This window comes from Eleutherodactylus coqui, chromosome 3 (genome assembly GCF_035609145.1).
Source record: "Eleutherodactylus coqui strain aEleCoq1 chromosome 3, aEleCoq1.hap1, whole genome shotgun sequence".
Lineage (NCBI taxonomy): Eukaryota > Metazoa > Chordata > Amphibia > Anura > Eleutherodactylidae > Eleutherodactylus > Eleutherodactylus coqui.
The window spans coordinates 85,686,384-85,700,427 of record NC_089839.1 but is presented as its reverse complement, the minus strand read 5'-3'; the positions used below and the strand labels follow the sequence as shown (position 1 = coordinate 85,700,427).

At 41.9% G+C, this 14,044-nt stretch overlaps 1 protein-coding gene across 1 annotated transcript in view; it reads right to left on the bottom strand.

Moving 5' to 3' along the window:
- ACTN2 (actinin alpha 2) overlaps window positions 1-14,044 on the bottom strand; it is an 83,003-nt gene that overhangs the window by 30,117 nt on the left and 38,842 nt on the right. The window contains exons 6-9 of the mRNA XM_066595823.1: window positions 13,345-13,423; window positions 8,540-8,621; window positions 8,201-8,286; window positions 3,536-3,628 (exon numbers count right to left, since the gene is read on the bottom strand). Of these exons, the coding sequence (XP_066451920.1) occupies window positions 3,536-3,628; window positions 8,201-8,286; window positions 8,540-8,621; window positions 13,345-13,423 (340 nt within the window). The remainder of the gene's footprint in view (window positions 1-3,535; window positions 3,629-8,200; window positions 8,287-8,539; window positions 8,622-13,344; window positions 13,424-14,044) is intronic.

Below are 14,044 nucleotides of genomic sequence, written 5' to 3'. Positions count from 1 at the left end.
TACTTGTGCGAGACAAAATTGTAGCACTGACAATAATTCTGAGGAATCTTGCAGGGTGGCTTTATCGTCAACATAATTGGGATTATCCAACTTGACTTATTAATAAAGCCAAACAGCAGGTTGCATAAAAATCAAGAGGTGATTTCTTTAGAAGAAGAAAAAGAGTATTAGGGTTAAACATGGGGAACCCACCATGATACTCCAAGATAGCAAGCAATTTCCACAGATTGAACAGATAGTGTGCAAATATTTACCAATTCTATATGGCAATCAGGGTTTGGCAAGAGTCCTAGAACAGGGATACAGAATTGTATCCAGAAAAGCACCTACCATTGGAGATATGATATCCCCAAGTATCATAACGTAGAGGGTTGCGTCATCAGCACCACATAAACCCCAATGTGGGTCAGGTAGATAAATGCAAAAGCAGATGTACTAGGAGACCGAATTTAACTCCTAAGCAGTATCCATAGAAATACGAAAGCTTCGGCAGCATACAGGGGTGCAAACCCAAGGAAAGATGTATTCTGATGATGGGAGAATAAGGCCTCATGTCCACAGGGAAATTATATTTAGCAAATCTGCGCGTGAAAAAAAACGCAAATCCGCATTTCCATAGGAAAGCATTGACCATCCGCAGTTAATTAAATAGCCGCGGATGGTATTTTAAGTGATTTGCGGATTTCACGTGCATGAAAAAAACGCAACATGCTCCATCTTAGTGCGGATCACACGTGCGGGAGCTCATAGAGCTCATATCTGAATTGATCTCCCGCGTGAAAAAAAAAATTATAGTGCATGCGCAGCAGAAATCCGTGCGGGCCTGATTTTCCCTGTAGACATGAGGCCTTCTTGGATTTGCAACCCTGTATGCTGCCAAAGCCTTCTTATTTCTATGGATCCCCAGGTATCATATCACATCCACAAAAACACAAAACATGGTTACAAACCGCGGGGTTTTTCAAATGTGAACAAACAAGATGTAAAACGTGTTCTTTCGTGTCAGCGTATAAATCTTTTTCCAACTCAGATCACACTTGTAACTTTACAGTAAGAAATTTAATCAACTCTGACATGGTAATTTATATCATTTTATGGACCCTATGTGATAAAATGTATGTGGGTAGCATGCTGCAAAAATTTAAATGTAGGTTTTTAGAACACATAACTGATATTATACACAATAACACAAGATGCCAAGTTCCTAAAGTTTCAAAACATTTAATTGATGCACATAATTGTCATATTTCATCTTTAAGAGCATTTGCAATAGAAAAACTCACAAAAACCTAGAGGGGGGGAGGGATATACATAGAAGATAGATCAATAGAGAGGCGCATAAGTGAATGGGAAAACATCATGTTAAAGGGGTTGTCCCGCGGCAGCAAGTGGGTCTATACACTTCTGTATGGCCATATTAATGCACTTTGTAATGTACATTGTGCATTAATTATGAGCCATACAGAAGTTATCAAAAGTTATTCACTTACCTGCTCCATTGCTAGCGTCCTCGTCTCCATGGTTGCCGTCTAATTTTCGCCGTCTAATGGCCAAATTAGACGCGCTTGCGCAGTCCGGGTCTTCTGCTTTTCTCAATGGGGCTCCGTGTAGCTCCGTGTAGCTCCGCCCCGTCACGTGCCGATTCCAGCCAATCAGGAGGCTGGAATCGGCAATGGACTGCACAGAAGCCCTGCGGTCCACCGAGGGAGAAGATGCCGGCGGGGATTAAGGTAAGCGCTGTCCGGTGTTCTTTTTTAACCCCTGCATCGGGGTTGTCTCGCGCCGAACAGGGGGGGGGTTGAAAAAAAAAAAAAAAACCGTTTCGGCGCGGGACAACCCCTTTAACATTGACCCTGGATTATGACGTGATATTCAGGTGTCACTTTTGGATGATGAAGATAGAATGGGTAAGCTTATTTGGAGAGATCTATGAATACGCATGGATTCTTGAAGTGTTGCGCTAAGCATTAGCTTTTGGTTATGACATGATATCCAAGTGCAACGAGCAGTATATATTGGTACATATCACAATGCACATATAGATTGGGAGGATTGTCACAAATCTTGGTGAGTTTACCAACGAAGTAATCGCATGTGATTGTCGTGAACCAGACGTGCACAGGGAATAAGCGGAATCTTTTCAGTTGAGGTTTTACATGTGTCTCAATTGTCAGATGATGTGGTATCTAAATTTGCATTGGTTTCGTATGTATATATATACAGGTCACTTTTAATATGTTTCCGAGCCATGACTAAGTGTGCATGAAGAGCCTGAAACATGTCAGAAACTTGTGACTTTCTTTTATGAAGCAGGATATTTGAGTGTATTTAGGTCCCTTTTTGCTCTTTTAAGAATTCATCAATTCTTACTACCTTAAAAAAAAGATCCCTGCTAAATGGTTACAAGGAACCCAGTTGTGACGTCCCTCATTCCCATCTTCATTACTTTTGTCAGGCAGGCTGGGCAGTTTTAAAAAACCTCTGGTGTAAAGGCCCATTTACACAGAGTGATGGTCAATCAAAAATCGCTAAAAAGCGACCGTTTGAGCGGTTATCATTGCGTCTAAATGCATGCCCATCGTGCACTTTTCGGACACTGCTAGCTGATCGTTAAATTCAGTCCAACCTAAGAATCATCCTTCAGTCTTATCAGCAGTTCTCCACAGGGAGTGCTGATAGCATTGTTTCCCACTGGAGAACAAAAGAACTGAAAGCTGATAAGAGCCCTCGGGCTATTAACTGCATTCAGCTAAGGCTTCATTTGCACACTTAATTGCTGTTAAATAGCTGAGTAGCTACTTAATAGTTTATGCAAAATGATCGCTCAAAGCTGTCACTATAACTGTCGTTTGAGCGATCTTTTAGCGATCATCGGCTGGTGTAAATGGGCCTTTATTGCTGCATACTTTTTGTTACTTTGTAAGAAACAATGAAACTGGTTTCTTCTGAAAACAATAGGATTGGCTTTGTCACTGTCATCCGATACTGTTAGTAGTAGTTCAGTATTTCTCAACCCTAGTCATCAGGGACCCCAAACAGGCCATGTTTTCAGGATTTCTACAGTATTCAAACAATATATTGTTTGGTGTAAATGCACCCTAAGGCTAGATTCACACGAACGTATATCGGCTTGGTTTTCACGCCGAGCCGATATACGTCATCCTCATCTGCAGGGGGAAGGGAAGGAAGAGCCAGGAGCAGGAACTGAGCTCCTGCCCCCTCTCTGCCTCCTCTCCACCCCCTCTCCGCCCCTTTGCACTATTTGCAATTAAAGGAGGCGGGACGGGGCGGGGCCAAATTCCGCGAATTAGCCCCGCCCCCGTTCTGCCTCTCCCCATTGCAAATAGTGCAGAGGGGTGGAGAGGAGGCAGAGAGGGGGCGGGAGCTCAGTTCCTGCTCCTGGCTCTTCCATCCTCCCCCCCCCCTGCAGATGAGGACGACGTATATCGGCTCGGCGTGAAAACCGAGCCGATATACGATCGTGTGAATCCAGCTTAAAAGAAGAAGTCTATGAAATAAAGAAGTGTGATCTTACCTCACTTGCCAGTCTCTCATACTCTTCCATCATTCTCTCATTCTCCTGATTCACACCAAGCACTTTGCAGATGCGATTAGCCGCTGTCTCTGCCTGTAAAACATATCAATAGTATTAATATAAAATAAGTTGGTAGTACAGATTTGCAGTTCTCCTAAATGATAAGATTTAAGTCAGCACCCAAACAAAGCAATCCAGCTTTATCAAAAACATTTCAGCAAACCCCAAATTTTCATGCATGCAAATAATTCAGAGTTAATTTTTAAAATCCTACCAAAAAGTCAACATGTTTCAAGCAAGACTATTTCCATAATGGTTGTCCACTTGTAAATTATTGATGGCCTATACAAAGGATAGATCATTAATAGTAGATTGGCATGGGTCAGTGCACTTCTGCACAGAGCTCATTTCTGTAGGCAGCAAAAGCTCCATTCCTACTGCAGTGGACCAGTTTGGTATTGCAGGCAAAGTTCCCATTAATTTCAGTGTGAACTTTACATGTAATACTAAGCCTGTTCACTACAGAGGGCATGGAGCTGTCTGCTTCCTGCAGAAATCAGCATAGGCGCACCTGCCCAGAAAACTGCTGATCTTCGGGGCTTCTTACCGATGGACCCCCACTAATCTTCTATTGATGAGCTGCTGTAAATTGGTATAATAGCTTAGAAGACTTGTTTTTTTATTATGCTGCCCTTAAATGGTCAATATTATTTTAACAAACTTGTATTAATAAGAGGGCCAATGTGATTTACAGTAAAATTTCAATTCATGTTATTTACCAAAAATTACATTTTTTGCCTGAAAAAATAGCTCCTTATTGCTGGCCACTAGGGGTCTCCCTTTCTCTTAACTTGCTATCTACTAGTTGTTGTCAAGTGATGCCAATTTCTAGTTACCAGGAAAAAGTTTGGTACCTTGTTAGCCAGTAGAGCAAAATGTGATTGTTCTCAGTAAGAGAATCCAAGTAATCTTGTAGATATGATACCTTTTAATGGCTAACAAGAATACATGATGTTAATGTGAGCATTCAAACCTACTCAAGGTTCTTCCTCAGGCATAATGAAACAGATCCGAAGATATATATATATATATATATATATATATATATATATATATATATATATATATACATATATACATACTTATGAGAATGCACAGACAAGAAGTGATTAATTTGCACTAAAATAAATAAATAATTAAATAATTAATTAAATAGTCCACTAATAAAGATGTGAAGGTTTTATGGTCTCTGAATTAGTGTTAGGGGGTCACTAGGCCAGAGTGTTATCTCTGCCATAGATTTCTCATACTTCTAAGTCACACATGAATCCTCTTGAAGAACTTAACCCTCTGTTGAATGTGTCAAAAGTTGTTATAAATTTGTACTCCCAAATTCTTCTACGGCTTTGTGATTTGAAATTGCCTTATAATATGGTGACTTTCATGTGTTCAAGTTGTGTCCGTGAATAGAAAAGTGCTGCACCACATGTTATTCTGTCTTTCTCTCTTTAAGGGTGTCTTCACAGTTGTGATCGCGATATCGCTGTTTTTTTTTTTTAACACTAATGTCAATAGGACTGGTACTATTGTATCTTGTCTCCACCACAAGTATGGGTGGAGACCTAGTGATGGACTGTATCCACCCAGTGTACGCTCACAATGTACTGATTGGCTGCCTGAAGCAAGGTTCTAGCAGCGTGGCAATTGAGTTTTGCCTTGGATAGAGGGTTAGTTTAAGTGTTAGGCTTACATTTTTAGCTGTAAATGCTTCCATGTGAGAGTGGCCCGACATTCACATCGAAGCATTATCAGCTAATAATGTAAGCCTAACACTTAAACTAACCCTAACCCTCCATCCAAGGCAAACCTCAGTCCCCAAGCTGCTAGGACCTTGCTCTAAGGGACAGTGACCGGATGCCCTGCAATGGGACTGCTTACAGCGGTGCATGCTACAGCAGAGGGGGAGATTGAACGCTGCGACTGTGTTCTCCCTGCTTGACCCAGTGGCGGCCCATCTCAGCATTTGTTTTTGTTTGTGGTCTCAATGCCCCTACCATCTGCAGTTGCTGTGGCGCTGTGAGTTTCCTTTCCGTCGCCACTCAATCTCAGCTATTCCCCGGCCGCCGGCTGCAGCTTTGTCCGGCGGCCGATTGCAATTGGCCTGGCCGCCGCAGTCCCAGCTCTGCTGCTTCTGGCACGGATGTCTGTGTCTCGGGTGGCTGCACATCACCACAGTACCGGCTGCTGGAGCACCTGCTGTGATAATCTCCTGCAGCCAATCAGGACCTTTGGGGGTGTTACCAACCCCTTACCTGTCACTCAAGGTCTCCACCCATAATTCTGGTGGAGACAAGATACAATAGTTCCAATAGGACTTCCTAATGTTAAAAATGTATCCCAAACATTAACACGTTAATGCGTTTTTAACTTTAGAAAGTCCTATTGACATTTGCGTTAAAAAAAACGCAGCAATATCGCGATTGCAAGTGTGAGGGCACCCTAATTGTGTTGCGATGAGATCTTATCCTTGCTTTCAGTTTTTGTCCTGTTTATCCAACATAAAGGCCCCCAACATGATATTTACTGCACAGGATCAGGTACACAACATCCGACGTGGAACGTGAATGTTCCCGGGATCTTGTAGTCCTGCTGTGTGTTGGGGATTTGTATCCTGTCCACGGTCCGTATATGTGAGCAGGTCTTACAGCTCCTTACATTTTTTTTCTAGTTGCCGACACAACAGGAAATGGGGTCAGGGTTATCTCCCAGTGAGAATGAGTGGATTGATAACAATGCAGCTGCTCTGGAGGAACTATTCAGAGGTATGCACCACAAAACACATTACTATACAATCTGAAGCATTAGAGCTACAAGCACATCTATTTATTTATTTCATCAAATTATTAAATGACAGGTGAACTTTAAAGGCCCCTTTAGACGGGACGAATGTCGGGCAAACAATGCCTGACACTCGTCCCCGCACATATTCGGTCTCGTGCTGCTGTACAGGAGCTAGTATCGCTGGCTCACAGCAGGGCGGCTGGAGCAGATTTCTCTCCTCGCTCTCTCCCGCCCCTCTCCATTCACTTAACATAGTGGCCATTCAGTACTGAATGGCTGCTATTTACACTGAACGATGAGTGATCAGCTGATCATCCATCGTTTATGCTCTATGTGAATGGGCCTTTTGACATATGCACACTTTTAGGTGACTTTTCAGAATAAGCTGCCATGTGTGTACACATGTAACAGTATTTCTGGCCAATATATGACTTTTATGTGACATTTTTATAAATTTTCCCCTCCTCAAGCTCCATCTTTAATTCTCAGTTTTCCCTTAGCTGGTGGGTAGAGGCTATTATGGTTCCATACACTACATGAGAGCAGGAGATCTTCTCTATCTCTCTGCAGCACACCCATATAAGTAACAGCATCATGGAGGACATTGTAGAGTAGTACTGAGCAGTGTAGCTTAGAATCCAGGATTAAGTTGAAACAAATGACTTACTAGAATTTGCAGCCATGTCTCTGTAAGAGTTTTACTGTCTCTGTCTCATTTCTGCAGCTCCCTTCTCTTCCCCCCTTTCCACTCTATAGACCTCCATAGGCAGCATGAGACAGCAGCAAGCAGGGACCCCCACACACACTTCTTGTTATCCATCTAGGTGTCTCTGTTACTAGAAACCGGTTTCACATGACAACAGATAGAGTACCTCAGGTTAGAAGGAAAGGAGTCTCTAGTGGCTAACTCTTTAGTGTGATTTTTCAGCACAAAAATGCCATTTTAGATAAAGTGATTAGCATTTTTGCTAATAATCACAATGGCTATCACATAAGTACAAGTTTGTCGAAAGTGCAGTGCCTATTTTTAAAAAAAGCAGCATATCATGGTGACCAATCCACCTTATAAGGGTTATCCAAGGGAAATTCTTACCTGATCCAGTCTGGACCATCAGTGCTGGCACCTCCACTTCTAGCCCGGTTCCAACACCAGATCACATAGTATAGAGCTCCCTTCACCTTCCCAGCATCTATCACATCATTGCAATGGGGATGACTGTTCAATTCATTAAAATAACAAAGCCAGCCCCCTTGTCTAACTGTGCATTGATCATGGCAGTGAAGGAGGCTGGCTTAGTTATTGAGTCCAACAGCCATGTCCTGCAATTAAAGCACCAGCACTTGGAAGTTGGAGGGAGTTCTATCACGTGCATTTACACAGGTGAGTGCAATATCGGTCCAAGAAACTGCTAATGTAAACTTGCGGGTTTTATGCTAGTCCAATGTGTTTTGCAAGAAAATCGCATCACACTTGCATTGCTGCACTTTTGATTTTCATGCATGTGAAAATCGACCATTATTCCCTATGGGAGAAAAATTTCTAACCTCTTGCACCTTGGACTGAATCTGGCACCTGCTGATCAATTAACCAATTCAAGGGAGAAGGGGGACAATCATTGGACAAATCCATTTCAAGCCTTCAACTAAATGGAGGAAATGCACCTAAAGAAACAAACTAAACCTTTTGGGATCTACAGATTAGAATCGTCTCACAAGATCATAAAGGTTGGGGGGGGGGTTTGTTGTCTATATCTTAACTTACAATGGAACAGATTACTTGAGGCTCTCCATTGTACAAGATTTGCAAGAACGAATCCAACATACCTGTTCCGCTCCAGCAAAAGCATGGTAAAAACATGACACATAGGTCATGATGGCTCTCTCATCGGGTTTCGCTGTGCTTACAATATCTGGATGAAAATGGGAGAAAAAACAACTTATGAATTACCACAATCTTCTAAGGTTTCCTACAAATGTCTATCGAGCACCCATGTAATGTGCATATAATGGTCATATATAGAACTAGCCAGCAAATGTGGGAGAAGATACAGTTAATCCAAACTCTCATACTTTCCTTAAATATCTAATAATACAGTGTTGTGTAATAGATTTCCTTAAAGCCGGCTAAGAAAAACCGTACAAGACGAAGAGATGGGTTCCTACCTTCAGCATCTAACATCTTGGGTATATCTAGGTATTTTTCTGCAACATCCATTGCAAGGTTAATGTTTCCAACAGGATCATCCTGTTAACAAAAAAATATCCTGTCATGTGATTGTGCCTTTTTCATCTTCATGTGATAGCGCTATTTTTCATCTTCCCCCTCTGAATTACCAGGATTAGCTGGATTCAAGTGATGTTAATGATCTTTTTGGTTAATTTCTTGCAAGCCACTCTGGAAGTAACACAATATTTAGTTGGTTACTATTAGTGGAAAATGGGCATCTTCATGTGACGGGAATAAAACAATAGACCGCACCTAATGGTACTCGGCGAGGCCGCCCTCTCTCCCCGCCTATCCGTGCTTTGTTTTTAGCAGCGAAGATACGCCAGCACCCTGATGTTATGGCGCCTTGGTTAGAGGTTGTGACTTCAAGATTTCCCTCTTTGTAGATGATGTGAGGCTTACCTTAATGAGCCTGCATACTACTTTCCCAAAGGCGGAATTCACACGGTCGTATTTGCATGTGCAATACGCAGAGAATAGAACCCATAGATTGCATTCGGTTTCTTCACATGCGTTTGTTTTTCACGTACATTTCGGTTGCACAAAAATAACGTAGCATGTTCTATTTTCCTGCACATTTGCATACCAAAAGTCCCCATAGAAATGAATGGGGATGCCCTAAGCTAGGAGATGCGTGATATGCTGCGTAATTGCACAGGAAGCGAACACATCTTGAACTCATTAGACTAATTAGGCATTTTAATGGCTGGGAACATTGGTGCATATTTTTTGTCTGTGCGCAAAAAACAGCAACATATACATTGATGCACACACACAAAAAAGTAGCGTTTGTTCCACAAATATGCGGCACTTATGTGCACACAAATATGCTTACACTCGTGTGAAGCCGGCCTAAGGCTCCTTTAACACGTAGCGGTAAATAATTCGCACGAGCGAATGATGATAAAAGTTTGCTCCGTTGCTTGTGCAGCCTGTTTACACAGGCAGATAAATCATTTGTGATTTCGTAATTGCGTTCGCAGATCATTCAGTCGTTCACATTCAAAGTACCAGGAAATGTCAACAATTAAACAGATGCTGTTTACATGCGGCAGCGTGCGAATGAGAAAACGATTATTTTTACGTCTGTTGCTGAATCCAGTGTTTACTATCATTGAGCAGTGCACCTCAGACATACCCCATCCTGTGCTGCGCAGCACGACTATACTAAATGGACTTGAGCAGCTATGGATTGCTCCAATGCACCCCAATTCTCTCCTATGCCTGTGCATGTAAGTACATCCTTAGGCCCCTCCACACAAATGTATGTGCAACACATTTGCGCCGTGAACGCGTATTGCTGTACTTTTTGTGCTCACAGGGCCAGTTAGCAGTGGGCATGGGACACACCCCTGCTGTGATTTTAATGGCCCTTTTTACACGAGTGTATACGCAATGTATTTGCACGCATATCAGTGCATAATACTTCACCTTTTGTGCATGCAGGACATATTTTTTTGCGTACGGACTCTACTACACCCTGATTTAAAAGGCTATTTAACCTAATGAGGTCCACATATGTTCATGCTTTCACGGAATTGCGCAGCGTATTGCAAACTTGCCCTTCCCATAGACTTCTATGCATTGACTTTTCTTCACACAAAAATTGAGCTTGCTGTGTTTTTTTCCATTCTTGTGAAATACTCACGCAAAAAAGATATAAAAAGAGAACAAACCCATTGAAATCAATGGTCTCTTTGCTCTGCATATTGCGCGCACATACGCTTGTGTGAAGGGGCCCTAAAATACACCAAATAACTGCAGAATAAATGAATACCAACGTTATTCTATAGGATCCTATACTGGCTGGTCCAAAGATAGAAAAGAACAGCATTTTGGTGGTAGACGCTATGGGCAGTGTACAGTTAGTGATCAGATGATACAAGTGGACAACTCCTCCAAGTGTAATGCAGTATATAGTATGTGTACTCCTACACCGCTACCCTGTTGGATGTAGTGTAAATCTGTACCAGGCTTGGACGAATGCTTTATGATTCCTCTTTTAGCATTATCTGAGCCTCTCGTACCAGAGAGAAGAAAAGATTAAGGAGTCTTCACTGGGATTATGTTGTATAGACAAGCCATGATATCAGTCCTGCCAACACGCTTTAGTTTCTTAAAATAGGGCAATGATGTGGCGAAGCCTGGCAGGTCAGAACACAATGAAGTAATAGACACTGGCATGCCAAAAGTCACGGGACAGCAAGTAATACCATGTAGGATGCCCTCAGGTTCCCTTCACACAAGCATATGCAGATTTGCATGCGCCTCAGCACAACTTTTTTAGCGTGTATCAGCGTATTTTACTGTACTTTTAGTTCCCACAAGGTCTGTTCATTCTCACAGGCAAACCTAGACTGAAATGGCTAATTAGTCTAATGAGTTCTAGAAGTGTCCTTTTTCTGAATTACGTACCTCCTTGTGCTTTTCGCGCATTTGTGCACCACCATTGACTTCTATGGGGACCTTTGGTGCGCAAATGTGCAAAAAAGTAGAGCATGCTACTTTTTTTTTTTTTTTGCACGAATGAAATGCACTCACAAAGTACGGAAATGTGAACGAACCCATTCAAATTAATGGGTTCTATTCTGGCCGCATACATTTTGCGCATGCAAACACGCACACAAATATGTTTATTTGAATCTAGCCTCACTCACAAGATAACACCTCACAACTTATACAGGTGTGGGCACTCCCAAGCTGTCACCTCAGGTAACTGCTATCCCAGGACTTTTGGCATGTCAGTGTGTAAGGGTGGTTTGACAGCTGCCCTGGAACCTCCGTGGCAGATTCGGCACAAAATACTAGAAGACAAAGTACTACATGCAGCACTTATTCTTCTAGTAAAATGCCAGGCAGCTGAGTGGAAATTGAATGGACACGATTATAGTCAAAGGGGTGTTCGTTCTGACCTAAGGCGGAGTTGTTTGGCCCTGGGTATATCCTTTTTCTGCTCCCCGAATGGAGCAGGAAAGCAGAACCCCCTATGCACAAATGTGAAACCAACCTAAGCCATAGCAGGAGGGGGATGTGCGGGTATTGCTATATATTTGTTCATGTTGTATTGGTATGTGTTTTCAGTAAAATAATAGCTGAACCAACATATCACGACTTAACAACTAGTTTCTATATAGTTTCTATTATGGTACTGTTCTTCACATATTTCTATAATGATGGCTGCTTTATTCTATATAGATGTCATGCAATGTACAGAAGCTGTTATGGGGACACAAAACATCGGAAAGATACATTTGCTCAAAGAGTTATTAATTGTCCATTTGTGTATTGTATGTTAATGTTACTGTATATAACGATACTTTTTTACAAAGTCAAGAAGGAAGAGGCTGCCTCAGTCTATGAAGTGTAAAGTTATGTTTACATGGGTCTGGTTTACTGCAGATTTTACATTCTACGCTTTTTCACAATCTCGTCCACAAGCTGCAGAAAAATATCTGCTGCGTAGAATTACATGTAGTGTGAAATTTACATCGGCAGCCTGTCAATTACAGAATTTGATATGCTGCAGATTTCAGCCAATGAACTGGATATGGAGAGGCCGACATCCCCAGTAAATCTGCACCAAATCTGTAACAGTATCTGCGGATTTGGTGCAGATATTCTGCAGCAGATTTTCTGTATGGAAATATGCAGCTAATCCACTGCAAAATGTGCACTAAATCTGTTAGTCGTGGATCTAAAAAACTAATTTTACAGACAGAAATGCTGCAGATTTTCCGTACAGACAATCAGTGCAAAATCCATAGCAAATCCGTTCCCTATGAACATACCCCACACATCATCTATTCAATACAATTTAGAGTACTCCACATAATTAGCTACACAATTTGAAGAGAGAAGGAAAATATATAACAATTATTTGCCATGGTTAACTGTGTCCCCCTCTCGTTGTCAGCTCACCCCCACAATTAGGAGATTGAAGAGAGCAGTGGTCGAGCATGCTCAGTGCTGAACCTTTCAACTTCAAAGGGGCAGTGTCACTAGAAAAATATATTTTTTAATGGCTGGGCATGGGATAAAAAAACAAAGCATACTCACCTGTCCTTTGACCCCTAGGATACTGCTGAGTGGCTCCCGCAGCCCCTGCCCCATTGTGAATTTTGGCCAGAAGTTAATTGATCACTGTGGCCAATCAGAGGCCACAGCATCACCGTCCAAACTCCTAGCATCAAAATTCACATTCTGGGTCCCATGATGCTATGAGTTTTGATGGTGACACTGCAGACTCTGATTGGCCACATGAGTCACCTTAGTTCCAGGGGGTGAAAACAGTTGAGTAAGCTGTCTTTTTTTCTTTTATCCCATGCCAAGCTGTTAAAACAATTTTTTTGTACTGACACAACCCCTTTAATGGGACTGCCGGACATAGTTGAGCACTTGTACTCGGCTACTTCTGTCAGTTGCTTTGAAGATAATGGAGCTTTGCCGTGCATACATGACTTCCACTCCCTTCAATCTCAAGTCACAGTGGGTGGGTGCAGTGAGCCTACAGTGATGAGAAGGGTCCCATGTTCTTAGGATTCATAAGGTTCTCAGCTGTGAGACCCCCACCCTTCAGATTTTTATGAGCTATCCTAGATAGGTGATAATAAGTCAATTATGGTACAAACACTTTAAGGAGTTCCAGCATTTGACTGTAAATTAAAAACACATAGGGTGTGCATGCAGCGTTAGTCGGCGTAAGTAGAAATCAAATTAGATCTCATCTCAATATGATGTTGACCTTATTGAGCTTGGAGTAGTCAATGAGATCAGGCCGATGTCTGTGGATCAGGGCACATAGGCCAAGGCCATCTTTCCAGCTTTATCACAAATAATGCAAAAAAAAAAGAAAAGAGTAACATATTTCATTACAAATATACACCTAGTATTCACAAACACATTATAAGTAAATTGTTACCTTAAGGCCAGATTCACACGGCCGTATATGAGTTGCTCTTGAGATTCATGGGCACATCTCACATTGGAGAGCACACAGAGGCAAGTCCGGGTGCTGTCCGATCCCCATGGGCAGTGGTTATTGCATGCCTGATTCTCATCCAAGGATAAAAATAGGAATTGCTGCAAATTTTTCACAAAGACCATCGCTCCATGTGAAAAAGTGCCTTCGCAATCATGGGTCTATGTGCTGTCCGGAAATACATGGACAGCACATGCGTGGGAAATAAGCCTGTGTGAATGGGCCCATAGGGTAAAGATTTGCTGGTTAGACATCAGATTGGAAACCTTTAATAAATCCTACAACAGTACTAATCTGGCAGCAATGCAACCTGATAGATGTGGAATTATCAGATAATCTAGACAGCCAGATATCGTAGAAGAGTATATAAAACTCACTTTTACGGACCTCATGGAAGCAAGTACAATATAATAGAAGCAAAAAATCTGCTTCTTTGATTTTTAATCAGGATTTCCTAATTATT